The sequence below is a fragment of the Coniophora puteana genome (genome assembly GCF_000271625.1).
Source record: "Coniophora puteana RWD-64-598 SS2 unplaced genomic scaffold CONPUscaffold_12, whole genome shotgun sequence".
Classification (NCBI taxonomy): domain Eukaryota; kingdom Fungi; phylum Basidiomycota; class Agaricomycetes; order Boletales; family Coniophoraceae; genus Coniophora; species Coniophora puteana.
In genome coordinates this window covers 1,469,297-1,496,817 of record NW_006913064.1, presented here as the reverse complement: position 1 = coordinate 1,496,817, position 27,521 = coordinate 1,469,297, and the positions used below count along the sequence as shown (strand labels likewise).

The window sequence follows — 27,521 nt, the reverse complement described above, 5'->3', positions numbered from 1 at the left end:
TTGTATCAATTCGGTCCCGCCTTGTCTATCACCGCACTGGCCGTTCCATGTGCAGCATTTCCGACCCTGAACATGTTGTACTATGCTCAAGGCTGCCTTGCTTTCCTCAACCTTCAGCATGGCAGGTACGCCAAGACGTGCGTACTGCCACTCTTCTTATGTGGCTCTATGTCTCTGTCTACATCGTCTGGGGTTTGGTTGCAATGCGTATCGCTGCAGGCGTCCAATGTTGGACTCTTTTCCCCACTCAGGGCGATACACCGATGTCATGGAACATGGCCGAGGATTGGTTTTGTTCGCCATTGGGTACCTGTCATGTCCCAAACAACGTGATTACCGCCCTGAAGATATGTGCAGTTGCTCTGGCTTTTGCCTCGCTACAACAAGGCTTGCTAGCCGTCACTTTGCATCTAGTCGGCATCATTGTCAACACCGCTCAAGACGAACAGTACTGGAGGCAGCTAGGCCATCCAAAGGGGTTGAGGTTGGACACAAATACTGTGCTGCAATTCATCACTAGCCCTCTTAGCGTATTTACTCTCAGCAAACCTATATTACGTATGGTCCCAACTCATTCACATTCCCACACTACCATTAATGTTTGATCTCAGATTGGATGTTGAGCTTGACTAGCAATGCTGACATTTACAGCACCCTCATCTTTGAATGGTACCCAGTTCAAGTAAGTTCTCTCATCTAGTGCCAGCCTCTCTGACGCAACAACTTATTTTATCCAATGACACTCATAGATATTGAACTTTACCCTTTTTCTTGCAATGGTCGCGGCCATTCTCACCATGCTCGCACTCTGGCGCCCTCGAGGATTCCAGCCTGCTACGTATGGCCACATCCAATCGATTGCTGACCTCGTTGATGAGTGGCCAGCAGAGGGCCAGAAACGGATGTACTGGGGTCACAAGGGCCTTCACGAACCAAGACATCCTGAACGCAGGTTTTCAGACTGGCACGCTGGAGAGAAGTGGTGTCACGCTGGGACAAGCCCCATACCGCTGAAACCGGTAAATGGGAATGCACTCTATGCATGAATGAGAGTAAGTTTTTTCCAGCCTCATACGTCAGCCGCGAACTTACCCTTACTGCGAAGCTGGAACTTGACGTTTGAAGATTAACGGTTAGTTGCACCTATTAGAACTTGGAGGGGGCGTAAACGCCATAGTGGAAACGTAATTTACAACGCGATATAACGATTGGTACGATGTCATGATCAAAGGGTATTGCACCCAAAGACATTTCCCAGTGCTACTTCTTAGCAAAATGTTCTGTCGATAAGACTATATAATTTGCTGGATGCAGACTTCCGGGAGATAACCGGAGGAGATTATCAGTCTGATACTTGACGCTCTGATTGATGAGGTCCGTCTGCATTTTACAATCGCCGGACTTGCGAAGGAGTGGCAAAATCAACCGGACCTTGCATATAGAAGTACAATGGCTCTGGCAGACCGGCATCACTGACAGACTGAGATTCTTCACAGCTTTTATTGATCCTATTTAACGGAACTGAGCTGTTCCTTCATGAGCCATGGCGGTCGAAGGTTTGGATAAGGTAGCGTGTGCGTCAATAGCTCTGTCTCAGGCCTTTAGGTGAGCTTGAAAATCCGTCGCAAGGTTGATGACTGACAGACCGAAGTCTCTGTCGACGCTCTCATGCATAGACATGGGCCACACTAACCTGTGTCTCATCTGTACCGACGTTGTCATTGGTACGGTCACTGCACATTTACCATGGTATTAAATGAGATGCTTTATCGCAACAAAATGAGGCGTTTAATTGTCCACAGAATCATTGGACCCGTCAACCATCAATGCATCGTAGATGCCATCATTCAGGAGCTTGGAGCTAACGAAGCTTTGTCCAAAAATGCTTGCTTTCCTCACGCTCTTCAGACTTTGGGGTTCTAACCGACATATATATCACATTGTGAATCGAGCTCATATGATGGCTGATTGCGTTGTTCTCTTCTCGGCACCGCCACTAGCACAATGAACGAAGCCATAATTAGATCGCAACGGCTCTACAGCAAGAGCAAACACATACTGGGTTTGTGTCGTGCGTCTTCTTCTGGTTCCTGAGTTCCTTCCCTTTCCCTCCCCCGTTCATCATTTCCCTTCGCCGCCGAATCCACACTTGCATAGCCACCCATCACCACCCTCTGTCAGTCGATGGTTTACAGACTAGTAGCCGGGCTACATCTCCCCTATCGTTCTATTCCCCACTTCTCCTCACTCTTTGACGCGATACTAACCACACCCTCACAAAACCCGGTGAGCGCCGGGTCGTTGTACCCCAGGCCCGAGAGGCGCTTGTCGCCCTGCACGAGGGAGATGTTAATGCGGCGGGGGTTGAAGAAGAACTGTGGGGCGTGTGGTTGGGTCAGCGCCGTGAACGATGTTAGGGTAGGAAAGGGTGGACGAGAGCCGGGCAAAGACATAGAAGTGCAATAATTTCACAAATTTCAGGCGTAAAGTCGTCACCGGTTCCCAAGTCTCGAATTACAAAATTTCACAACGATATCACATATATAGACAAAGGAGATAATACACAGTGTCAAAGAGCTACCACCAGCTACTCAACCAAACCGGTTACATATCCTGGGGCTTCCTTCGCGATTATGCGCCTACGAGTTAAGATCCTGCAGGAGACTGTTAGCTCTAGCTTTAAGTGTCCGTTAACCGGACGAACACATACTCAGGCTGGCAGTCCCGCCACACTGCTGAAGTACGCCCGAGATCTTTACCATCGCGTCAACAGTAACTGAAGGCTGATAGCCAAGTTTTCTGCCGACGCTGGCGGCAAAAGCCTTGTTGATGTTGAAGAAAGCGTAGGTCTGGAAGGGCTCCGGGAGCACGCCGACGTGCTGGAAGTCAACGATGCAGACTTGTTTCGAGTCGAAGAGGAAGTTCTCCTTCTTGATGTCGGAGTGGTAGATGCAGCGGCTCTTCTTGAATGACGTCAATAGCGCCTTCATCACAGGGGAGGACGGCCGGGCGTTCGGCCTGCAGAGCTGAGACGCCTGTGGGAGAGAAATGTTTCTCAATAACGAGCTGTGAAATTAGTCACGTGCGAGATTCACACCTTTGTAACGTATTCAGCTAGTTCGTCGGGGTCAGCGAATGCTCGTGGCGCCTGATGCTCCTTGAAAAACTGGTGCCATACAGGAGCCGGCTTAGATGAAATTCTCCCGAAACATGCGTGAGGGACCAAAGGTAGCTGGTCTAGAAGCCACTTCACAGCAGAGGCAGCGTGCTCTACGGCTTCCTCTTCTGAAATGCCACAGTCACTCAACGTGGGCGCCGCTATCTTCTCCATGGCCACGAGACAGTAGCCGTCCTCGGAATAGAAAGCGTCGAATACTCTGGGAACTCGAGGGGACGATTCGTCGCTATTGGCGAGAAGATAAAAGAAGTGTTGGGTACCGGCCTCGTCCAGGACGTCATCGCTATGTTTGATGAACAAAGGGGGCCTCCCTGGCAGATTGAAATCGAACGATCGCATTTCCTCTCCTCCGGCGTCTACCAGGCCTTTTAAATGGGTGACGATGGCCTCACGCTCGAGCTTGGTTAGCTCATGTGGCACTAACTGTAGAGGCTTATTGTCAGAAACTGCAGACAAGAAACATAAAGACCAGAGGAGACAAGGGAGAGGGGTTACGTACCAAGCTAGACATGACTCAGTATACGAAGATGAATCGTGTGAGGTGTATGAAAGGGTTAATCTCGGGGGCAGAAAGCTGCAAGTGCGGAAGAGATAACGAAACGATGAGACGACTACTCGTATCTTCAAAATTATGCTTGGCTTGGCACTGTACATGTTTGGTCTACTGTGGCTGTGGTATTTTGACGTTAGTGCTTGGTACAAGGGCTCTACTGCAGTACCTGTCTACTAGCGGGCAATGTGCCTGCTATTTGTCTTCGGGTTTTCCTACCCAGTACAAACTCGGAGTCACAAGGGTACTTTTTGGAACGACCAACGGTCAATCAAGCAGGCGCAGGACGATCAAGCAGGGTAGGCCCCTTACAGGGACACATGGCTTAAAGGGGTCGTTACCCGGGGTGACTGAAGTGATGCATTTGAGGGCGACGGCGAAGACGACGCAGCAAACTGGTGCGGGGAGCGGTGGTGCCATGCTGGGATGAGTTCAAAGCCGCTGGGACCGATCGAGATGAACGCTCTTTACGCGTGACTCGCGGTGGACAACACACGTGGATTTGATGCGGTGAATAGCACACGTAGATCTGATATGATAAACGAGCGCCAAGAAATAACCTGCTTGTATGATAGATACTAGACGAACACATCGAAGCAACGTACAACAACCATCAAACAAACCACACCACACCACCCCTCAAAACGGCTCAACAACCAACCTAAACGGCGTCTCCGCCTTCTCCTGCTCCCGCGCCGCGCGCTTCGACTCCCTTTTACTCAAGTACCGCCCCAGATCGGCGTTCCCGCGCGACGATGACGACTGCGAGGAGGACGCTGAGGGCACGCGCGTGAGCGCCGGATCGTTGTATCCCAGCCCCGAGAGGCGCTTTTCGCCCTGCACGAGGGAGACGTTGATCCGGCGGGGGTTGAAGAAGAACTGTGGGGCGTGTGGTTGGGTTAGCTCCGTGAACGATGTTAGAGTAGGGTAGAGAAGGGATCAAATGGGCGGACGAGAGGTACGCATGCGCGTGGGAGTGGGACTCGAAAGGTTGAATAGATGTCAAGAGGAACACGCACAGTGTTCCAGTCATCCACCACCACACCGGCCGACGGGCTCTTGGACGCGGCCTTGACCGCTGCCTTGGCGCCGTCCATCGCGAGCCCGATGAGCGGGCCGAGGACGATCTGGTGTCGCAGAAAGGGGGCGACGCTCCTGTTGTACGTGTCCCCGACGGCGCTCGCGGTTTTCTTGATGTCGGCGAGGAATCTGTGGATGGGGCCATCGAGTATCAGCATCAAGTATCAGCACCAGCATCCGAAAAGGAAAAGGAAATATACAAGAAACAAAAAACAAAAGGCAGAAAACTCACCGCGCCCAATCCTCCCCCTGCACATCATGCGTCGCGAACGGATGCGGCGCATACCCCGCCGGCGGCGGCGCCTCGGGGAAGCCCTTGCTCAGATGCGAGCTCTGGCTGAGCAGCGCGAGCGGCGGAAACGGCGCGTACGTGACCGCGTCGTCGCGCGCGGGAAGGCGGTTCCACGACGGCGGCGGGCCCTGGGACGAGCTGGCGATCGAGCCGCGGGAGGAGCCTTGCGGGAGCGGGCGCGGGTCCCATCTTTCTGAGCCTGAGGGGCCCGGGGCTGGGCTGAAGCCGGGGTTGGGGTTGGGGCCGGGAGAAAATGAGGAAGAGGAAGGGGGGAAGTGGTAGCCCGGGTACTGCTGGTCCATGCTGGGTTGAAGGTGGCCCTGGCTGTGGCCGTGCCCGTGTGGTGCGTAAGGGGCCTTGTCGGGGGCGTACCCGTACGGTTGACCCTGGCCATCCGGGGCGGGCGCGTAGGGCGATTGGGAGGTGGGGCGGTAGAGGTCGTGCTGGGGCTCTTTGCCGTGGCTGCTAGAGCCGGACTTGTCGGTGTACTGTCCAAAGTCCCATTGCTGTGCGCCTGGAGCGCCCGGTGGCGGTAGCGAGCCCGCGTAGGCCTTGGCGTCGGCGTATGGTGGGGCGTACTGAGATGGGCCTGGAGGTGAAGGACCTTGGTGCTGGCCGTACGGGCTGTACTGCGCGTGGGGAGCTGGGGGAGACGCGTAGGGGCTCTGGGCGTACTGCTGGGGCGGCGGCGCGTATGGGCCTTGCGGAGGTGTGAACTGACTCGGGCCTGCATGCTCCTCGTAGCGAGGGTGGGGTTCTTCCTGGGGTTCATCAGGCATGATGTCGGACATGATCTTCTGGTCGCGCATGGACAGCCCGGAAGGCTCTTCGCCGGGTGGCGCGAGCACGACCTGCGGATGGGGCGCTTGGACAGAGGGACTGCGGCTAACTGAGCTTCCGCTTGCTGCGGGGGGCGCTGTGCTGTGCTGAGTGGCGGTGGACGGGGCGAGCGGGAGACTCGAGCTCGACGCGGGCCCAGGAGGGCTGTGGGCGAGGGGATCATCGGCTACGACTGGGATGAGCGCTGAGGGAGCGCTCGGTCCGCTGGCTTGAGGCTGGGATGACGCAGAGGAGGAGGCGGATGGCTCGAGGGAGTATGCAGGAGGAGGGAGGTCCTCTGGTTCTGCGTCTTCGTCGGGGTTGGCGGCTCGACGGGCCTGCTGTGCCTCGTCGATCTTTGCTTGTATACGCTGCTGACGTTCAGACATTGCAGCAATGAGAGACTAGGATGAAGAGAGTTGTGGTTGAGAGAGTACGAATGGGATAAAGAGAGCGGGTGATACCGAGGTCTTTTGAACTTGACAGGATAGAGACGGGGCAGGCTGTGATGCTGTGGAGATCTGCACCTTGAAACACGAAACGCGAAGGTTCGTCGGTGGTAAGAAAGCTGTGTGATCCACTAATCAGGGATGGAGAGAGCGAGCAACATCGGAGACAAGAGCATCACAGCCACATACCCGCACAGCTCCCTTCATCATGTCTTCCGTCGCCGACCTCTACAGCCACACGCCCGTCTCGCGCAGTACGGGACAAATGACTGTAGGACATCGCACATGACATCCGTCGTTGATGCCTCGTTTGACATCTGACGACTCCCGACGGCGTAGGACCCACCGCACCGCCTCCGAGCCACCTCCTATCACTTAACACCTCTCTCACTCCATCATCCAACATGTCACAGACTGCAACACCGACTCCCTTCACCATTGCCGTTACGGACGAGAAGCTCGCGTGGATACAAGACCGCGTCAAAACCGCGCTCGTCATCCCCGACGTCGAGCATCCCGCGGGCGACGAATGGGCCGCCTGGGTGGACGGCCCACCGACGACGGCTATACAGGCCCTCGTCGACTATTGGCGCACCTCCTACGACTGGCGCAAGGTCGAGGCGCGGCTCAACAACACCTTCCGCATGTTCACTGTGCCTATTGAGGAGCAGGGGGAGACCTTTGACGTCCATTTCGCGCACCATAGGAGTACGAGGAAGGGTGCGGTGCCCATGATATATGTCCATGGGTGGCCGGGGAGCTTTCTCGAGGTGAGTAGCGAACGCTGTCACATTCTGTTCGACGCACTTATACGGGTGGTCTAGTCTGAAGCGCTGGTCGAACGCCTCGTCGAGCCTGAGGACCCCAACGCGCAGGCTTTCCACATCGTCGCTCCCAGTCTCCCGGGCTACGCGTTCGGCGGTCGCTCCAAGGTACGCTCACATCCTTACACCAAACCCTACCAGCATAACCTCACACACCCCAGCGCCCCGGCCTCAGCGTCGCCACCATCGGCCACATCTTCAACACACTCATGGTCACCATCCTCGGCTACCCATCCTACATCGCCCAAGGCGGCGACTGGGGCTCCATGATCATCCGGCGCATGGCCGCACAGCACCCGTCCACCTGCATCGCAGCACACACCAACTTCCCTACGCCCTTCGGCCCCCCGTCCGCGCTCAAACACCCCCTCGCGCTCTTCTGGCTCGCCACGCGCTGGTTCACGCCCGCGCAAAAGGAGCGCCTCGCGCGCATGATGGCGTGGCGCGAGACCGAGCTCGGGTACGCGCTCATCCACGGCGAGAAGCCGCAGACTATATCCTACGCCCTGCTCGATTCGCCCGTCGGCATGCTCGCGTGGCTGTACGACAAGGCGCGGCGCGTCGTCGATCCCGCCAACGTTTATCTGTGGGAGCGCGACGACGCGGACAAGGAGCGGATGATCACGTGGACGATGCTATACCTCCTCTCGGAGAACTCGGCGCATGCAAGGATGTACAAGGACAATATGCACGGTATGGGCGATCTCGGCGCGATCGATGCGAGTGTCGCGGTGGGTGTGAGCGCGTTCAGGTACGACTTGGGGTATATGCCCAAGTGGTGGGCGGACGTGAGTCTTGGGTATAATATCACGTTCTGGAGGGAACACGAGGCGGGCGGGCATTTTCCGACGCTCGAGTGTCCGGGGGTGTTTGCGAGGGATCTGCAGGATTTCGTGGGCAGTGTGCCGCAGGCGTGTTTGCAGAAGTTGCGGGAGTCTGGGGAGGCGGCTGGGAACTGGTGAGTTTTGTCGCTTTTCGTCGATGGTGTCGCTCACGGAAACGACGGTCGTCCAGACGTATCTCTATTCTATATTTCGCGTTTTTGACATTAGCGACGGAAGATGCTCGATCTATCGTATTGCTGCCATTATGTTGTACCACACTTTCAATCACGCCATCGCAATCTTAACCGTATCCCATCCTTCTCGCTCGCGTCGCAGACACCATATGTCTGGGCCCCGTACCGCAGCCACCTTGGTGATTAAGTTAGAACACCAAGCAGGAGGGTGGAGAGGGCGCATCAAGAAGGCGCTGCATTGAGTCATGGCACGAATCGAAGTCGAAGTCGGAGCCGGTAGGAGCGGAGCATAGGTGGGTCTTGGTGTACTTAACCGCGCCTGCGCACATTTGCATCTGTCGCCAGTTCGATAAGATCGTGTTTACACGTAGCACGGATGGCCGCTCAGCTCAGCACGCAGGACACCGGGCATCGGTTGCCCGCCAATGTGCGGCCGACGCACTACGATCTTACCGTTCGGACCGACCTGGAGAACGAGACGTTCCAGGGCGTTGTTAAAGTCAGGTGCGTCTCAGCTGCACCCCGGTCTCTCGTGTCCATGTTCATTTATCCCCCATCTTTGCACGCCACATCTTATTTTCAGCTTGGACATCAAACAAGAAACATCGAGCGTCACATTCAACATCGCAGATCTCGAGCTGACCGCCGCGTCCATCTCCTCCGATCACGAAGCTGACGTGGCTCGGCAACCGTACGCATCGAAGTCGCTCGATGCAGAGCGCGAGGAGGGCACGCTGGTGTTCGCGCGCGCGATCCCCGCAGGATCCAGGGCGCAGCTGTCGATCGCGTTCTCGGGCGAGCTGACAGATTCATTGATGGGGTACTACAAGTCCGCGTTTACGCAGGACGGGGAGGAGAGCGTCTACGCTTTGACGCAGTTCGAGGTGCACCTCATCATTTTTTTTTTCTGTGGCGAGGCGCTGCTGATGCGTCGCGTGTGTTTTATCTAGCCCACGGCGGCGCGCAAGGCGTTTCCGTGCTGGGACGAGCCGGCGCTCAAGGCGACGTTCAGCGTGTCGTTGGTCTCGCGTGCGCATCTCGTCTGTCTCGGCAATATGCCTGTCGAGTCGGAGGAGCCCTTCCATCTCGATAACAGCGAGGACCTTGACCTCGCGGGGCTTTTCGAGTCGCTTTCGGTGGAGGATCAGAAGCCAGAGGGAGGGTGGAAGGTGACGCGGTTCCAGACGACTCCTCTCGTACGTTGTCACCGTCTTCATTCGTTTTGTTGTGTTGATTGCCTGTAGATGTCGACATATATCGTAGCGTACGCCAGCGGTCCGTTTCAGTACATCGAGGGGTCTTACACGAGTCCTCTGAGCGGAAAGAAGCGCCCGTTGCGCGTGTACGGTAAGATACAAATTACATTTGATTTTACGTTTCGTGTGCTCACTTATCGGTTACCAGCGACCTCGGAGATTCTTCACCAGGCCAAGCATGCCCTCGATATAGCAGAGAAGATTGTGCCGATCTATGAGAGCGTTTTTGATATCGAGTATCCGCTTCCAAAGCTCGATATTCTAGTCGTGAGTTGTATACTTGTGTTTGCATTTCGTGCCTCACACTGCGTACGCTTTGCAGGCCCACGACTTCGACTCTGGTAAGTCGCTTCAAAACACTCCATCACTGCTCAGCTTACCCAGCCTACCAAAGGCGCCATGGAAAACTGGGTGCGCGTATCCCCAGCACACCGCCCATTGCCTCGCTCAAACCCGCCAAACAGGGTCTGATCACGGGAGGCACTAGCGCCTTCCTCATGGACCCGGACAAGGTCCAGCTGAGCACGCTCAAGGGGATCACGAGCGTCGTGTCGCATGAGATCGCGCACATGTGGTACGTGGCGCGGTGGTGTTTCTTTGCACATCCGAGATATCTTAAAGGGAATGGTGTGTAGGTTTGGGAATATTACGACTATGGAGTGGTGGGATAATCTTTATTTGAATGAAGGTGAGTGAATGATGTGTTTTTTCGGGGGTGATGCTGAGAGTGAGCTTAGGATTTGCGACTCTGGTGAGTTTTCATGAGGCTTGCTCGAGCGGGATGACTTACTCCGTCAAGATGGGCGAGTACATTGTTGTCGGTACGTGCGCGTAATCTTTCCTCCGTCTAAGACAGCATCTAAACCCCGGGACAGACAAGTACGCCTTAGGCGGCTTTCCTTTCCAAACGCCTTTGGACTGAGCGTCTTTCTAGGTTATACCCTAAATGGAAGGTCGACGCCGAGTTCATCATCGAGAACCTCAACGACGCGCTCAATCTCGACGCGAAACCTTCTTCCCACCCTGTCGAGGTTCCTTGCCCCGATGCCAACCTAGTTAACCAGGCGAGTATACGTTTCTTCGCACCGAAGCGCAATCTAGAACTAACATAGAAACCAACATAGATCTTCGACTCCTTATCCTACGCCAAGGGCGCTTCTGGTGTGCATTCCTGAAGCGGTATGTTATTTTATCTTGCTAACAGCGCTCCTAGTTCTACGCATGCTGTCCAACTTCGTCGGTCAAGAACGGTTCATCAAGGGTGTTTCTCTATATCTCAAGAAACACTTGTACTCCAACACGGTCACCAAGGATCTCTTTGAGGCGATTGAAGAGGCGACAGGTGCGCATTCTGAATCTGCCGGGAGGATGTGGTGATATTAGTCAACTAACATTGTCAGGCGCGGGTGTGCCGAAAATGATGGACAATTGGATCTCCATGGTGTGACTATACCCATGCTTGATATCATGCTATGTCTTATGCTTTCTAGATCGGCTTCCCGGTTATCACCGTTACCGAGACCAAGGACGGAATCACTGTTCGTCAAGATCGATTCTTGGAGACGGGACACGCCGAACCCCAGGACAACGAAACAATATGGTATACTGTGTCTAGTTACTTCCGTATCTTCTCTAATGCTCGGCTCTCCTCATTCCCAGGACCATTCCTCTGAGCCTGCTCACGGTTGACAAGGACGGCAAGCCCCGTATCGACAAAAGACTCGTTCTTGACACTCACGAGAAAATGATCCCTCTTGACATCTCAAAGCTATACAAGCTCAACGCAGGGACTAACGGATTTTGTGAGCATCATTCGAATAGCTATGCGCTTATATTATTTTCTTTACTAATTTGGACTAGACCGTGTTCTGTACCCTGATGAACGCCTTGCAAGAATTACAGAAGAAGCGGCAAAGGGCGAAGAGATGTTCTCGCTCAACGATCGCATCGGGCTCGTTCACGATGTATTTGCCCTCTCCAAGGCGGGTATGATGAGCGTAAGCGGGGCTTTGAACACTGTTAACAACCTGCGGGGCGAGATGGATTGTAAGTCTCTTCTGTCTTCCACTTGGCATCTGCGCTCATTGAAACAACTCAAGACATCGTATGGGACACCATTGCGTCCAACCTCTCTCTGCTGCACTCAACATGGTGGGAGAACACGAAGGTCACGAAGACCCTGGACGAGTTCCGTGCAGTGAGATTTAGTCTTAACGTTATACCATCGTGATGCCTGATACGACTTTTGACAGTCCTTGTTCAAGCCCATCATTGATCGGCTTGGCTATGACGACGCACCTGACGATGATTCGAACACCATCCAGTTGCGCAGTAAAGCCGTCGAACAGGCCTCGCGTGCAGGCGAGCCTTCGTAGGGTTTCATCCCATTTCGGACGTTTCCGTAACTAACTAAGTTGAATGTAGGGTAGTGAAGGAACTGCAACAGCGCCTTGCTCAATACATGAATACCGGCAACGATTCGCACATCTCCCCCAACATCATGAATTCTGTACTCTTCACGGTAGGTTTAATACCACAGATCATAGTTCGCATTGTCATTGAATCGGGTTTTGCAGGGTGTGCATTATGGTGGGCGCGACGAGTTTGAGTTCGCAAAGAAGATCATGGAGGACACCACGGTCCCACCTGCCACAAGCGACTCGGCAATGTGAGCTGACAAGCACAGCCTCACGTTGTGATTCGCGCTGACAACGTCTTCCAGGGTGGCTATCTGTCAGATCCAGGACCCCGAGCTCATCAAGGAGGTTTTCTCGTATATCCTTAATGACACTCGAACCCAGGACCTCATCGACATGTTTATGGGCCTCCAAACTAATCTGTCTACGAGGCGTGAGGCTGCCGAGTTCTTGAAGCAGAACTTCGATGAGGTTAATTCCTTGTGTTATTGGATGAAAGATAACATGGTCCTAAATCCTATTTGCGCACAGATGGAAAAGAAACTGGCAGACACTTTCGGGTTGCCAGACGCGATCACGGTAAGTCAAACTCTCCTTTCAAGTATTGCCTTGACGAAACATCTCGTAGGTTAGCTTTAATCATCTCACAAAGGATGAGGACATTACGATGGTCGAAGAGTTCTTCAAGGTACGAGATCCTATTCGGTTCCCTTGCATTGTCCGGCCCATAATCGTCCCGCATCAATCAGGACAAGGACCGGTCCAAATATAACATGGCATATGATCAACTTTTGGACACCCTGCGTGCGTCCAAGGTTTGGATCAAGGTATACTCCACTTCTGCTATTCAATTCTTTGTCGCTAATAATCTGTTCGTAACAGCGTTCGACTGCCGATATTGAGAAATGGCTCGATGGCTGGAGTGCTGGATCAAAACTATGATCTATGTATAGTATCGTATAATAACTCACGCTCTTAGATTGTACGATAGACAATGTCAACTAGACGGGTATAAACGAACGCCGGCAGCCTGGCTTTAGCCCTGTCATGTAACCTGAACGCCAAAGTCAGTGCTCAACGAAAGAGTCCGCCCGGCGCGTGTAGGTGACATCAAGATGTTCATGAATAAGCATACCCAGATCAAGGATTCCCGGCGTGAAGTAACTGTTCCACGACGCTAACACCCTTCTTATGCGCTCTCGAACCGCAGAAGATCTCCGCGAATGAAACAGTGTATCAAAATCGCCCTCGCCCTTCGCAACGTCAAGCACCTAGCTGGCGAAAATGGGCGGATGACCCGCCCACAAAAGGTACGTAAGCTCTCATAGATTAATGGTCCGACTGGCGCGAGCTTGAGGCGTGGCAGAAAAAGACGTTTGGCATAATCGTCATGTCGGCTAAGGAGCAAGAGGAACTTCCGTTGCATTCGATGCAACACCATGGCGTTTCTGTCTAGCCGCTATAATAATTTAAGAGTGTGTCTGTGAAACCGAAGATGTACCTCGAGGTATGTGTCCAATGTACCCATTTAAGCTGTCTCGTCTAATCGAACGTCTGGCGGACCAAGAAGAACACACTAAACACGGTTTCCATATAATTGCTCCATGTCGTAGCTACACATTTGATGGACGCTTCAAAGGTCTGTCCCAGTTGGCTAAAAGCGCACGGTACGATCTTCCAGCGTGCAAACACTCTTTGGCGGGTTTCTGACCTGTGGCGTGGTAGTTTACCGCCGAATAAACAGAGCGCCTCAGGCGCACCCGGTGATGGGATGGCACGGGCCAGAGCTGGGTTACGCACTCTTCCGCGACTGGAGGGCGCAGGCCATGTTACGCTCTGCTCGACTGTCATGATCAGCGTGCCGAAGGTACGTTGTGAGAAGTTTCAAGTTTCAGGCGAATCTAGCGCCTAGTAAAAATTGTTACCCCAGTACATGTGGTAGATCAAGACGTGCCAGATAAGGGGAAATTCTCGAGTCCAGTTGACTACGTTGGAGCACGAGCCTCCAAAGCCATAGAATTCTCTTCATGCGAGCTCCTAAAGCTTTTCAACTTGAAGTAGAAAGGCCGGGTTCTATCCGTATGACAATTCAGTCGTATGGAGCTCCAGCTGGATATCGTACTGAGACTTTTCTTTCCTTCACAGGCTTACACATACATGGCAGCGTTTACTTCTTTTGCTGGCCTCATGACTGGAGGTACGTTGACTCAGATCCAACATAGGTTTGATGGCTCTTGTGTAAGTTGGGCGCTTGGAACGTTGTTATATTTCTGGAATGAATAGTTTTCCGCTGGCACCCTCGGATTGACTGGACCTCCGCAGAGCTTACATGAGACATTTTATGGATATGGCTATAGAGCTTCCCACATAATCTTGTTCAGCGCTTAAATCGCTTGCGATCTAACAGTGATAATGTCCGAGATATACGCTGGTCAAGGTAAGATTTTGTTTCCTTATCTCAAAATAATACGAATGTATAACATGCCGTGCACGCCCGCCTACCAGAGATTCCTCAACTTTCGAAATAAAAAGAACGGGTGGTAAACGCTCCGTTGTAGACGCCCTGTATATGTATAGTGTCCTTTGACGCTCAGAACTATTCCAATCGAAGTCGCGTCACTAGATCTGGAATCATCTGAAACGTCACCAATTCAGGAACATTTCTTGGCCGAGTAAAAGCTATGTTATGCAGCTGCGCTTTTCGCATCAAAGGTCCTTGGGGAATGGACATCTCCGATGCTATGTCTTTATTGCCTTCTTCACTACTTCTCATTTTGAAATCGTTCTTTGAGTACTACAGCGAGCGTCTGTTCAGCGCTTCAAGATACCTAGATAAAGGCAAAATAAAAGGCAAATGATCCTCCTTCCCATCTCTTCCCGTCATTTACTTCGCAGCGCATACTACATGTCCGACGACGATGTCTTCTCCATCCAACAAGTCCCTAGGGACGCGCAATCGTCTCAGGGTAAGCTTCCTTACTGCGAACAGAATGACGCCCTCTACTGCGGACGACTGACATCCCTTCAGGTCCCACCAAGAGTCCGGTGTTACCTGTCTCTCCGACCACACCAACTCGTGGTCCACGATTCGGCCAGAATATATCCCATCGGTTTCAGCTCAACTCGCCAGTTTCAGCACTTCTAGGGACGAGGAAATCATCGGGCAGAAACCTCGTAGTATGCATTGATGGTACATCGAAAAAGTTTGGATCAAAGGTTTGGACCTAGTCAGATTGCCATCCGTACATCACTCATCCTTCCCAAAGACCTTCCCAAAGAATACCAACGTCATCCGTCTCTATGAGCAAGTCAGAAAGTCTGAGCAGCAACTCACGTATTATGCGAGTGGCATTGGCACTTATGCTAGACCTTCGTGGCGGTCCCTGACGTACTGGAAGCAAAAATTACTTTACAAGCGGATCGATCTAGCAATTGCGTGGTAGGTGCATGTTAACCCATCCGATATTATCCAATGGTTCATGGTGGCTCCATTAGGAACCTTGAAACAGTCATCATGGACGTTTACCGCTGGTTGGCGGATAACTATCGACAAGGCGACAAAATCTACCTATATGGTGCGTAGGGAAATATTTACGCTAACCCCTCTCGCCTTATTAATGACCGCCTATCCGCTGTAGGATTTTCTCGCGGTGCATATCAGGCTCGCGCGGTGGCTGGAATGATTGACAAGGTATGATACGCTTCAATCTTGTAAACGCTGCTTCATATCATCATGTTGTTAGGTCGGACTTTTGTTTCCCGGAAACAACGTACAAATACCTTTGTGAGTACGCATGCTAAAAGCAGATGTTTTACATGCGTGACCACAGAATACCGCGACTTAGTGCGTTCGAACTGTATGCGTCTCTAGACAGCTCGAGTAGGCATAAGAACATTGAAAGGAACAAGCTCGCGGAGAGATTTAAGGACACGTTCTGCCACCCCAACGTCTCTGTTCACTTTCTTGGCGCTTGGTAAGTTTCGGTCTGGCATTTTTAGCCTCTCTTTACTTGAATATCTCATACAAACGCAAGGGATACTGTATCATCGGTCGGGTTCACAGGAGAAACACTTCCAGCTACGAGATCATGCGCACACATCAAGATATTTCGGCATGCGCTGGCTCTCGATGAGCGTAGAGTCAAGTTTCTACCGGAATACGTCGTCGATAAGAGTGGTCGCTCAGAAATGAGTGACCCTATAAAAGAGGTTTGGTTCCCTGGAACTCACTCTGATGTGTGAGTTCTTATCCAAAACATCTTATTAAGCGGATAACACAAACCCGTGAAACAGTGGCGGAGGAAATGGACCGGATCATGATCAGATAGGTGGGATGTCACTTCTGTGGATGAAAAAAGAAGCGCAAGACGCTGGTCTGGAATTCCAGTCCAGAGTCGAGAATGACACGTTCTGGCTTCAAGACTTCAGGAGGACACCAACCGAATCGCTGACAGGACCCTGGTGGATCATGGAGTTTCTCCCGTTTAAGCAGTTGGTTTCCAATGGCATGCCGGGAGGCACTAAATATACCAGAAGGTAAGGCGCCATTACTTCCATTTACATTGAGATGTTGGGCTGACGCAAGTTGCTATAGATGGCACCTTGGCAAACCTCGATTCGTACTTCCGAACCAGAAAATCCATATTTCTGCTCGTTATCGTGAGGGCTACAAACCCAGAGCCAAAATACAGGGAGGCTGGAGCTCGTGGCCCGAGCCCTTCCACTGGACCGACACGGCTGATCAGACCCAGTTCAAAACACCCGAGCGAGACTGGGAAGATAACAGGTTTCACACCCATACGAGCCAAGCGATTCTGAACGAGATTTCTCGATTGAAAGACGCAGGCACGAGAAGCAGCCACTTCCAAGAATTGGTCGATTGCTTGGCCTTTTTGGCAAAATTTCGTATGTTCAACTCTCTAGTCAAATATTCTGATTACACTAATTGTGATATAGGAGAAAAGACTGACGATGGTTTATACACGATGCAGAGAGTGCTATGGAGCCTGATTCTGAAAGACGACCACATCTTCATAAAGATGAGCGCTGCAGTTGCCTTCTGCGAGATAAACTCTTCGTCAAACGATGGTTTTTCAGGGAACCAGGCCGAAATTCCTGAGCTACCTGATATTGTCGAAGTTGATTTGAAGCTTATTGATGTCGCACAATCGGCCATTGAGATGTTAAACAGTACCTACGCTGACTACCATATTCGGGCCTGTGTCACGCTTCACCCCATCTGTTCTCGCGCTCTTCAAAGAGGACTCCAAGAGGTTCGCGAGAATATTCTTTGTTCAAGCACGTTTGATCTGCTCTTGATATCGGGTCACTCTCATGAAAGTAAGATTGCGACTATCTTCAGCATACAAACCTTATCATTGCTTCTTCAAAAAGGTCGCTTTAGCTTCAGATAACTTTGTGAAGTGACGATGATCTGACTGGTAATTTGCTCTCAGACGTAATGTTCGCCATGTCATGGATGGAGGCGTCGACTCGGAATCGGAGGAACTTTAGCCAATACATAAGATTCATTGATACTAAACGTAAGCACTTACTTCTGCCTTGTAATATACAGTCTCATTTGCAGGATGGATTAACAGACCCACGAGCGGTAGTTTCTGTCTTGCGACTGTTAACTAAGATCTTCAACAAGAAAAAATCTGAACGTAAGTGCCAATGTGCTGACGAGTGATGAATTTCTCATCCAATATTGTTATCACTCGGTAGATGCCAAGCGCCTCTACGCTTTACTGGAGGAAAAGAACATTTTCCGCCGTATAGCTCGATTAACAGAGCGCTTCCATACCAACATATATGTTCTACTGAGCATAGTTGATTGGATGATTATGGCTGCGGATTACGATATACGTAAGTAATGACGATTTATTGTGAGGTTGTATTTGACTTTTGATCTAGACAGGCAACTGATTCGCCGTCACGTTGTATCCAGCATAACCCAGACGCTCGAATACCTACTTGTCAAAGAAAGGGAGTTTGTAGCACATTCACTCACCCGAATGCTGAACAACGGTAAGACCTCCATGTTATTTTAATTATAGTTTCATTCATTCATTTCAATTATACACTTATTTGCTTTTGTCTCTTTTCGCTCGACAGTTCTTAGCATATAACTCACCGTGTGCTTTTAGATATGTTAGGAGAAGATTTGATCTCGAAGGGTCTTGTTTCGCGACTTATTCGTATGATAAGATCACCATCGGCTTTCCAGGCAACCACAGAGGTTATGGTGAAACTAACCAAAAGTAAGGTCGTTCTGATATTCAATGTAATGCGTTCTCAAGCTCCCCAGATCCTCGTTTTCGATTTGGCCTCTCAGGAGCTTTCTCAAAGATGTTCAGTATGAAGACTTCCATCAATCTTCAAATATTAGCAACTCTCTCAGGTAATCCGCACACTCAAGTTGTATACGCTCTTTCCAGATTCTTGCACCATGACTCGGATTCGGAATTCATCGCGGAAACCCAGAAATTCTTAACAGCTGAGAAGAGCCCGCAAATTATCAATACAATCCAGACGATGTTTTCCTGCGGAGACTTCATGCCTAGAAAAACGAAAACTCTATGTATTGATGGGATCAAAGTCATTGAAAGCCTTCTGGACTGTGGTAAGTAACGCGGCTAGCTTGCGTTAATAAAACATGTGCTGATATCTCCGGCAGTAGAAATACGGGAACGCCTGAATAGTGAGGATCTGGTGCGATCGGCCATAGCCAAACTTGGTCATGATAGCTCTGACGAGGAGTTGGTGGGAGCTGTCAATCTAGTTCTCATGGCGAAACATGGTTGGCTCTTTTACCGGTTATCAGATGCGTCATCTGGCTCATGTTCGTCAGATCATTTTCACAATATTCTTGACAAGCAGTTCTCTGCCAGTATTGAAGATCTATTGAATGTCGCACTTCAAGATGGTATCCCAGATAAGCTCGAAGCATTGTCTGCCATTAATGACATGATTAATGAATTAAAGCTGCATGGTAAACCTACTTCTATGTGTTGTATGTCCACTGACCGCGACTTTTACATAGGTGATGATCATCGAATAATCATGGATATAGTTACAAGTCGTGCCCGGGGTATCCTCACCAAGGTGTCTGATAAAGAAGATAAAGACACGAAAAGATCCGATGAACAGGCTTGTCAAGTCCTTGAATGGAAGGATTTCGTGCATCAAACACATGTATTAGCATTTTTCTCCCACCTTGGTGAGCCACGGAAGTGGGATCTGTAATTTGGTGACTAACTGCCTTTGTTAGACGAGATTCAAGAGCTAGGTAAAGAGTTAATTGACGGCTCTTTGCGCAACATACACAAATCTAGCGAGGTAATAGCAAGGAAAGATAGTATGGATACTTCTGTATGGCTCTTTGTGAACTCGCTAACCTCACTATATCACCAGAAAAAAAGCTGACCACCGCCATAGCAGCGATGGAAATCATGTTAGAAAACGGATTAGCTTCGAAGTCAATGGAGACCTCATCGTGCGCCGAACACATACACCGCGCATTTTCCTCCCAGAGAAACTTTCCAAAGCGGTGGCAGAAGCGGCTTCTTGTGGATCGTGTATATGAAGTTCTTCCATCTCCTCGCAGGACACCACATAGAGCCGAATCACCCCGAGAGCAATCGCCGTCGCCTTCGAGGTCTGACCAGCCACGTCAAAAGAAGAGGAGACGCGACCCTGAAGATGAATTTGCTGGCCGCAGAAGCCCGTCTCTTTTCAATACTTCGCCGTGAAAGTAGCGCGATCCTATTGTTCTACATACATTGAGACGATCTATTGTTTGTTTACCGAAAAAAAAACTGTTGCCTGACATGATAATTTCAGCGATTGTGTTCCATGGGAAGATGTGAGAGGAATGGGATGAAAGAAGTATAGAGTGAGATAAGGAAACCGAAGAGGTATGAGATTAGGATAAGGAGACAGGTGGCCCAATTTAGTACTTTGAAAGGCTCCTGGCGCCATGTTCAGTGTACGTGAATTGGCTCGTCCCATGAAAGTAGCATCAGCATGATCAGGGATCAGCGTAGCTGGACTCGAATCTCGTCCTCTAGCTTGGTAAAGATAGGATTGCGTTCAACGCAAAGAACAATGATGAACTCAGTGCTATATCTGTAGGTTTACAAGACCGCAGCCTTTCTTCGAGAACAATGATCACACCGGTTCTATGAGGAAATGTCTGAGTTATCCATGTTTGAACGATAAATTATGAGACGTATAACGAGCTTATCCAGCACCAATAAACATGAAAATCCAAGTCAAACGCAGGCACGATTCTAACCAGTCAAGTGCAATAAATATTAAATAGGTATCAAGGCACTACAGGTATCGGTACGTGCACACTAATGATATTCCGTATCACGAGACGATTACACCTATGGCAGGTGCAGTGGATATTATGATAGGCGTACATGTATTGTTTTGTGTGAATTGGGAGATGGATGCGCGATGAATAGACTTGGGTAACGGGAACTGATGATGAAGAACGGGTGATTGTGGTCCCGCGAGGTGGGTGGTGGTGTGCAGGACAGCAAAGAAACGCGCGAGGCGCGTGGGGCGCTGTGAGGATATGGGAATGGGAAGAATCAGAAGGTATAAGCGAGATAAGGATACGAAAGATGGCGGCCCAACTAAAGGCCTTTTCAAAGCGCCCGACGCCAGCGTCAACGTCCGATAACAGAATCCGCCCGCCGCGTGAACGTAATATCCAGATGCTCAGGGATAAGCATCCCCAGACTCGAGAACGCGTTCTTCAGCCTGTCCGCATGCGACGAGCCGGGCGGGAGCCGCCACTCATACCGCAGCAGCAGCATCGCAGCGATAATGCGTAGCTCGTACTGCGAGAAGTTGTGCGCCGGACACACCCGCGGCCCAGACGAGAACGGCAGCCACGGTTCTCTTCCCGACGACCCCACGCCGTTCGCACTGCCGAACGTCGCCCCCGTCGTCGACGCGCTCGTCGATGGTGACTCGGTGAACCGCTCCGGGCGGAACACATCCGGATCGCGCCAGATCGCGCTCGAATGGTGGATCGCGTAGATGTTGGGCACGATGAGCACGCCGGGCGGGATGTACTGCCCACCGAGGACGACACCGGGCGAGATACGCGGTGTGATGTAGGTGCCCGGGGGCTGTATGCGCATCGTTTCTTTGACGCATGCGGTGAGGTAGGGCAGGGATTGGGATGTGACTACAGAGATGTCTTCTGGTTCCGAGACGCCGTGTGAGGCGAAGACGCGGGTGACCTCTTCGCGAGCTTTGGACTGGATCTCGGGGTGCCGGGCGAGGTAGTAGACGAGGGTGGCAAGGACACTTGTCGTCGTGTCCTGTTACATATCAGGTTAGAGTCCGTGATGAGAGGCAGGATAGGATATATGCAAGGAAGCAGTAGGCAGTGCGCGTGAAATGAGGTGGTAGGAAAAGGGTGAAGATTGGGGGGAACTTACGTGACCTGCAAGGAACAGTGCCGTCATGTTATCCTGCAGCTCCTTTGAAGTCAACTCGGGGTCATTCACCATGAACGTCATGATGTCCTGCCCCGGGTCTTTCCGCTTGGCATTCAGTAGCTCGCACAGCTCCCTCGACAGCTTCTCCATCCGCGCGTTTGCCTCCTTGCGTGGCAGTATCCGCTCGAGCGCAGGGAGCATGAGGTACAGCGGATGTGCGATATCTTCCATGAGACGGTTGTATGCGGTCACAAAGGGCGATGCGGTGCGGAGAGAGTCGTAGTTGTACCCCATGATGGAGCAGCCTACAGCATCGAGGGTGAGGCGCTGAGAGAGGTCGGACCAGTCAACGGTGTGTGACGAGTCGGCATGGGGACTCTTCTCCGAGTAGAGCGGGAGTGGATCTGATGGCGATGGCTGCGACAGGGAGTGAGTTTGGGTGGACTCGATGACCTCGAAGAGGTTCTTGCAGAGGCCGACGAAGACATCGACGGGTATGGTATTGAACGCGTTGCGGAGGATGGCGGTCTGGCGCTTCCAGTCGTCGCCGTTGGTCCAGATGACGTTGGACGAGCCAAAGAAACGAGAGATGAGGGCATCCTCGCTCATGGGCTGCTTCAGGAACGTGTTGATGCCACTGCTGACTTCGGCAAACAGCTGCGGCAGGGAGTCAGGGATTCAGGGCGGGCGGCATCGAGAACCGAGGAGGTGGTGGAGATGAAAGTGTGGATTCATGGGAGATGGAGATGGGAGATCAGCACGACGGACGAGACGCGGGCCAAGCACGACAGGGACGCGGATGGGGCGGGCGAGACTCACCTTGGGGTCGAGCACGTGCACCATCCATTGACCTGCAGCCCACACCACAACCATCTTCTCGTTGTGCTCGTTTGCAAACGGCAGAACGAGTCGATGTATGCGCTTGTCTTCCGATTCCATGGATGCATAGCTGCGGATAAGGGGTAAAAGGGGAACGCAGGGCAGATGTCGGAGCGAGTCCGGGACTGTGAAGAGACGCTTGAGTGTCCATACCGCCGTCAACGTCGCGACAGTAGCGACGGCAGAGAGTGGCGAGATTGAGAAAGGCAGGGCGTCGAGCATTGTGTATTCAGCGTCACAGACGGCGAACAAGGGATGAGCGCAAGAGCATATGCTAGCGAGAGGAGGTAACGGGACGAAGATTGAATCCTTCCTGTCCTTGTGCTCATAAAACTCTATACTCTTAGCAAATGTTTTTTCCTCTGCCCAAATATGCATGACGAAATCAATCCAGGGGCCGTTAGGATTCAGGCACACGTCATCTCTGTCCGGCAACATCTTCCGACACCGTATACGTTCGGCAATGTTGCCATAACTTGCCAAGTTAAGTTTTTTCTTGACGTGCCTTGCTCGGATGGTAACTTTGCTGATCTCCCCCAGCCCTCGCCATCGTCTTGGCGTTCTCGTAACGGACTGCTGTACTTACTTCTTCATCTCAACCCGCCCACAGCACGCACCACGATCCACTAAATGACACTCTCGGCCCACCTCGAGGCCTCAACGTGCCTCGACCCTCACCGTCTGGCTACCCACCGCAAAGGCAAGACGTCCCAAGCTCCGACTCTCGACGTCTCCAATGAGTCCGATCCAATATCCAGCAATATTTTTTTTTCTTCTCCGTAAGTTATACATTGAGCTGCCACCATCACTACGCGATCACTCGCATTCGTTGTTATCCGGCCGTAACTCGCAAAACCAGGCTGCTATATGGATACGCCACACAGCCCGCTGTGCTTCACCTTGGCGCAAAAAGGCTAAAACCGAATACCCACACCTCCAACTGCGTGTGTATGCGTCTCGGGGGCCGACGAGTCGTCTTTCTCCTTCGTGGAGTATTTTCGGGCCGTCGGCCAACACTTGTCATGATATTCTCTAATCTTGATTACAAGGATCATCGCTACGAGTGACGATATTCCGTACTGGCGGATCTAGTCATATCGATAGACGCTCAGACTCAGTGTCGTCGCAATGAAGCCTTATTCAATTATCTTCGAGCAAGCTGTCTCCAATGGGCGTTATCGCAGCTTTAAAGTTCGACGAGTTGCGCTGCGTCGTCCACTGTCAATTATAGTCAATGAATTACGCGATTCGGCCCGTCCCCGCATGCATGCATAAACGAATCTTGAGCTTATTTGGCGTTGACGCCGTTGTCTGATAGTGTACACGCTTCTACCACGTTCTGAATCAGACCGCCACAGCACATGCGACCCTCTATCAAACCTTCGTTCGGCCGGGCGACATCCTACGCCCAACAGACAGCTATAGACCCACGAGGGCAGAAAGTCAGGGTTCTGAGAAAGGCGGCGTTGCGCGGCGGGGGCGTTGGTGGTGGCGGTGGTGGCGGTGCAAACGCAACCCCGCTTGTGACCCAGACACGTCAAACAGTCAAGCTAGCTGCCCTATCTTAGCGATACCACCACTATTATGCCTATTCCCCTCGAGCTTGTCCACCGCGTGTTTCACGCCTATCCTCACGTACTAGCCTATGACTTAGAACAAATCAACGAGTTCCTGAAGCTATGCTATGCCGAACGAGAGGTCATCGCCTTAATCCATCATGCAACAATCGACACGATTACTCAAGCACCTCCGCTCCTCCCAGAGATTCATGCAGCGTGGATTGCAGATCAAACAAATCTCCCATTAGACCTCGTCAACTCTCTCTGGGGTGCATTCAAGGATGCAATATGGACCATGGCGAGCGATTCGCAGGAGCTAGCTGCACGCGTACAAAGGTTTGTTGAGTCAGGGTGGGACAAGGGCATATGTGAGTACTTGACCTTATCTTACATACCGCAGCATGTCTTATCATACTAGCATATAAAACCCTGGCTCCACCTTCCAAGAAGTGTATCAATGATGCATGTAGAGACCGCACATCTGAAATGCGCAAGGAAACTATACGTGATGGCATCGTGTTCACGTTTGACATCGGTATCCAGTGGGCAAAGGTCATACACTTGACCTGCATAGGTGCGTCTTTAGCTTCATCCCTATAGAGCCTTATAATATGCTCACACAAGATATTACAGGGTGCGGTACCAATTATCGTAGCAACTACTACATTCCTCGTGGCTCGGAGACACGTATCTATTACCAAGAGTTACCCGAATACCTCCAAGTTGACGATCATCACTATGTGGATGCCAGGCTTGCCAACCACTGGACCACGTCATTGCTCATTGGCGCGTACGTCCCCTCTTTCCTCCTAACTCCCTTCATATATCTTATATGTATCCGATCACTAGTACGGCGGCTACAAGCTTGGCCAGGATATATGAGCAGTCATTTGGCTGCAATATAGAAGAGTTGACACGGCAGTACTACTCCCGCCCTCAGATGCTCTCTCAGAAGCTTCGACGTCTCCCCTTCTCACCCAAACTGAACACCGATCACGTCTGGACTGCCTTTATTGTCCTTGCTCTGCTCCGTGACTGTAAGGTGCATGGGGTGCGTCTCAGGGTCCCTCACGATGGCGAGCAGCGAGTACGTTTCAACAAGGCCATGAAGGCTCGTAATAAACGCATAGTAAAGCTCGGCCAGACAGAGCTCCGCCACTATTGTCATGTATGCATGAGGGTCTTTGAGTGTTTTGATGAACAGGGGAAGCGAACACTAAGTAAGCCTCCATTCTCTTATTGAGGCATGTTACCCTGACATATCTTCCAATAGGAAAATGCCAGCCTATTGTCAGCGACGGCCTGACGATTGGGCACCCTGCCTGCAAGGAGTTCCGATGCATTATCCCTCTCCTCAAGTCTCGCAACCACTTCTGTCCGAAGCATGAGGAAGAGAAGGGTCATCTCTGTGCGGTTGTCAACTGTGTTGACTCTATCGTTGTCACTCCTACCACAAGCCGAACGTGCGGAAAGGCAGCTCATCAGGCAATGGCCTACGAATTTCGTGTACAAGTCCGTGCGCTCTCTGAGCCGATTCCAGCGAGCGTTCTGGTCCCTGACCGTCTCGCGTACATACCGCACACCCGCACCAAAAATCATCTGAAAGCGCTCACCCTGCTTGACACGAGCAAGCTTCTTGGACTCGAATAGATCAAGGCCAGCCCGTATGTCGTCGGTATACCAGCCAGAAGGCCATGATTTCTTTGATGTAACGTGGGACGCGCGAGGAAACATGGGAAAGCCGTATTCACGAGCTGGTTCGTCGCCAACGATATGGTTTGCCAGAAGTGAGGTACACGCAGTTGTAGCCTTGTCTCCCCCGTCAACAGCTAGTGGTGACATGGAGCATGACGCGGGAAACTCAGAGATGGGCTCGGGGGTGGGCTGAGAGAGGTTTTGACTGTGTGGGTGATGCGAACGCTGAGCTGGTGAAGGGGCACCCATAGAAGAGCAGGTGTTGGTGTCCTTTTTGCGCTTAGATGGGCGCCGAGGGTCCGTAGATGGGGTGGCATCCACTAAGGAGCAAGAGGATAGAGAGGAAGTCGAAAACTGAGAGGATGCAAGTGGTGGAGTAAGCTGACGGGCACGCTTGCTGCTCTTGAGTTTCTCCCGAGCCTTCTTCCGCTCGGTAGAGAGGGCAGTCTGCACAGTTGTTGCAGCAGCGAAGATCCGGTTCTTGCGTTCTTCAAAACCTGGGCAGTCTGTGGTGCCGAACAAGCGGAATAGAAAGATGTCGCCATTCCTCACCGTGAATGCAAAGTGTGCACTGCACCCTTTCCATCGGTTATCGGCAGGGCAATAGTACTCAACAACGTCGTCACTTGTGATGTTAGGGAGGTTGGGAATACGCATGGAGGACTGTGCGAGGTCGAATGAGGGCCAGTACGGGATTGCTGCATTGCTGTTTGGTCCTGAGCTTGATCCTTGTAACGTTACTTCAACAGCGTCCTGACCATTCTGGTTTGGGTCGGTGCGGTGAGTAAGGATAAAGAGAAACAATATGTGGATTAGCCGCGCACCTTAACCCACACATTAACCTCAATAACCTGATCTCTCGACTCATCGCGCTCCAACAACACCTTCTCAACCTCCCTCTGCTGGACCTGCAACCAAGCGTCGTTGTCGAACTTGTCTTGCCAGTCGTCATTAAGCTGTACCGTCTTCTTGAGCTTTGATGCCTCAGCAACGACCACATGAGGGTTTTTGAACGAAGCAGGCCGCTGTGAAGCTGGTAATGACGGCTGTAAAGAAGGAACAAGAAGAGGTGGCTGGGAAGCGAGGAGTGTCGGCGTAGTCTGAGGGAGCGAGGATGAATATGGTGCTGGCGTGAGAGAGGGATCTATATTGTCTAGCCATGAGAGATCCGCATCAGCAAACCATGAGTCGTCTTCTAGTGAGGCAGGAGCGGCAGATGGAGGGGTTGGCGTGACAGAGGTTGATGCAGATGGAGTACCGGCACTAGCAATACTGGCAACTGGTGCTGACATTGACAGGCCTATCGCTCGAGCCTTGAGGCGCTGACGCTGACCCGCATCCTGAGGCCTATGAACCCGACAGCCTCCGTCGTCAATGCAATGGGTCCTGCACCGGTGTTTGGGACAACGCGTGTTCTTCATCTGAGGGCAGTCATCTTCTTGACACAGCTGGCGAGGAGGACCACAGCGGTCTGCAGTTGACGCTGCTGCCACATGGGGCAATGATGGGGGAAGCGTGGCCGATGTGACAATGGTGGTGGGCTGCTGAGATGCTGCTGCTGGAGGAGCCGATGATGTGCGTTAATGAGAACACATAATGACAAGGGCTAAAACTCACTGATGGGCATAGCAGAGGATACGAGAGCTGTCACCAGCTGACCAGCATCCGGTGTAGGCAGAGGGAGGGTGAGGGTAAGGTCATCCTGAAGCGACTGCTGAGAGCTTGAGGGTGAAGGCCTCTTTGAAGACTTGCGTCCAAAAGGGCCGTTCGGAGCAAGTTTGATGATGTAGTCGGGTGCACCATCTTCGCTGTCATACCAGAACCAGTACTCTTGGTCCCAAGGATGCGCGCCTCTCTTCTGACACTAAAAACACGTTAGGCATGCACAGTGGTCATAGTGTAAGACGTACCTTCAGAAAGTAGAGTCCTACATGCCCGTCAAGTCCCTTGACGCATAGCATTGGTATCAGCATCGTTGCGGCGGTACACCATGGGCAGTAGGGATGGTCATGGACAATGAGAGGTGCTGGGGAGGGTGGCA

General features: G+C 51.8%; 9 protein-coding genes across 9 annotated transcripts; 5 read left to right on the top strand and 4 right to left on the bottom strand.

Annotated features, from left to right (window-relative positions):
- Positions 1-82: 82 nt before the first annotated feature.
- CONPUDRAFT_76160 (uncharacterized protein) lies at positions 83-1,046 on the top strand (the record flags this gene model as incomplete). The annotated part of the gene is made up of 4 exons (XM_007774261.1): positions 83-125; positions 220-558; positions 612-682; positions 750-1,046. 4 exons carry the CDS (start codon positions 83-85, stop codon positions 1,044-1,046), a joined length of 750 nt encoding a protein of 249 aa, XP_007772451.1.
- Positions 1,047-2,483: 1,437 nt separating this feature from the next.
- On the bottom strand, positions 2,484-3,689 carry CONPUDRAFT_168367 (uncharacterized protein; the record flags this gene model as incomplete). Its single annotated transcript, XM_007774623.1, has 4 exons — positions 2,484-2,654; positions 2,711-3,035; positions 3,098-3,601; positions 3,678-3,689. The coding sequence occupies 4 exons, from the start codon at positions 3,687-3,689 to the stop codon at positions 2,647-2,649; spliced, it is 849 nt and encodes a 282-aa protein (XP_007772813.1). The 3' UTR covers positions 2,484-2,646.
- A 547-nt stretch (positions 3,690-4,236) lies between these two features.
- On the bottom strand, positions 4,237-6,417 carry CONPUDRAFT_84519 (uncharacterized protein). Its single transcript, XM_007774622.1, has 3 exons — positions 5,041-6,417; positions 4,748-4,937; positions 4,237-4,607 (listed from the first exon to the last, which is right to left on the bottom strand). Exons 1-3 carry the CDS (start codon positions 6,306-6,308, stop codon positions 4,368-4,370), a joined length of 1,698 nt encoding a protein of 565 aa, XP_007772812.1. The 5' UTR covers positions 6,309-6,417; the 3' UTR covers positions 4,237-4,367.
- A 65-nt stretch (positions 6,418-6,482) lies between these two features.
- Positions 6,483-8,331, top strand: CONPUDRAFT_110036 (epoxide hydrolase domain-containing protein). Its single transcript, XM_007774621.1, has 4 exons — positions 6,483-7,138; positions 7,193-7,300; positions 7,354-8,150; positions 8,207-8,331. Coding segments are annotated over exons 1-4 (1,272 nt in total). The 5' UTR covers positions 6,483-6,772; the 3' UTR covers positions 8,208-8,331.
- A 233-nt stretch (positions 8,332-8,564) lies between these two features.
- CONPUDRAFT_84517 (uncharacterized protein) lies at positions 8,565-12,947 on the top strand. Its single transcript, XM_007774620.1, has 28 exons — positions 8,565-8,714; positions 8,794-9,094; positions 9,161-9,406; positions 9,455-9,557; positions 9,615-9,733; positions 9,789-9,807; positions 9,861-9,877; positions 9,931-10,040; positions 10,102-10,154; positions 10,204-10,217; positions 10,266-10,287; positions 10,319-10,322; positions 10,401-10,530; positions 10,591-10,627; positions 10,680-10,808; positions 10,867-10,907; positions 10,957-11,066; positions 11,126-11,268; positions 11,327-11,512; positions 11,566-11,663; positions 11,719-11,837; positions 11,891-11,987; positions 12,043-12,134; positions 12,189-12,354; positions 12,415-12,462; positions 12,512-12,571; positions 12,633-12,710; positions 12,766-12,947. Exons 1-28 carry the CDS (start codon positions 8,587-8,589, stop codon positions 12,823-12,825), a joined length of 2,730 nt encoding a protein of 909 aa, XP_007772810.1. The 5' UTR covers positions 8,565-8,586; the 3' UTR covers positions 12,826-12,947.
- A 2,101-nt stretch (positions 12,948-15,048) lies between these two features.
- Positions 15,049-16,047, top strand: CONPUDRAFT_38642 (uncharacterized protein; the record flags this gene model as incomplete). The annotated part of the gene is made up of 7 exons (XM_007774166.1): positions 15,049-15,099; positions 15,162-15,322; positions 15,379-15,458; positions 15,522-15,574; positions 15,627-15,667; positions 15,729-15,857; positions 15,918-16,047. Coding segments are annotated over 7 exons (645 nt in total), but the record flags the coding sequence as incomplete, so codon positions are not given.
- Positions 16,048-20,338: 4,291 nt separating this feature from the next.
- On the bottom strand, positions 20,339-22,045 carry CONPUDRAFT_84515 (cytochrome P450). The gene is made up of 2 exons (XM_007774619.1): positions 21,348-22,045; positions 20,339-21,227 (listed from the first exon to the last, which is right to left on the bottom strand). Exons 1-2 carry the CDS (start codon positions 21,954-21,956, stop codon positions 20,565-20,567), a joined length of 1,272 nt encoding a protein of 423 aa, XP_007772809.1. The 5' UTR covers positions 21,957-22,045; the 3' UTR covers positions 20,339-20,564.
- Positions 22,046-23,810: 1,765 nt separating this feature from the next.
- On the top strand, positions 23,811-24,963 carry CONPUDRAFT_157687 (uncharacterized protein; the record flags this gene model as incomplete). Its single annotated transcript, XM_007774618.1, has 5 exons — positions 23,811-24,153; positions 24,204-24,359; positions 24,419-24,575; positions 24,635-24,872; positions 24,934-24,963. 5 exons carry the CDS (start codon positions 23,811-23,813, stop codon positions 24,961-24,963), a joined length of 924 nt encoding a protein of 307 aa, XP_007772808.1.
- Positions 24,964-25,021: 58 nt separating this feature from the next.
- Positions 25,022-27,441, bottom strand: CONPUDRAFT_157686 (uncharacterized protein; the record flags this gene model as incomplete). Its single annotated transcript, XM_007774617.1, has 4 exons — positions 25,022-26,242; positions 26,305-27,038; positions 27,098-27,338; positions 27,391-27,441. The coding sequence occupies 4 exons, from the start codon at positions 27,439-27,441 to the stop codon at positions 25,022-25,024; spliced, it is 2,247 nt and encodes a 748-aa protein (XP_007772807.1).
- Positions 27,442-27,521: the final 80 nt, after the last annotated feature.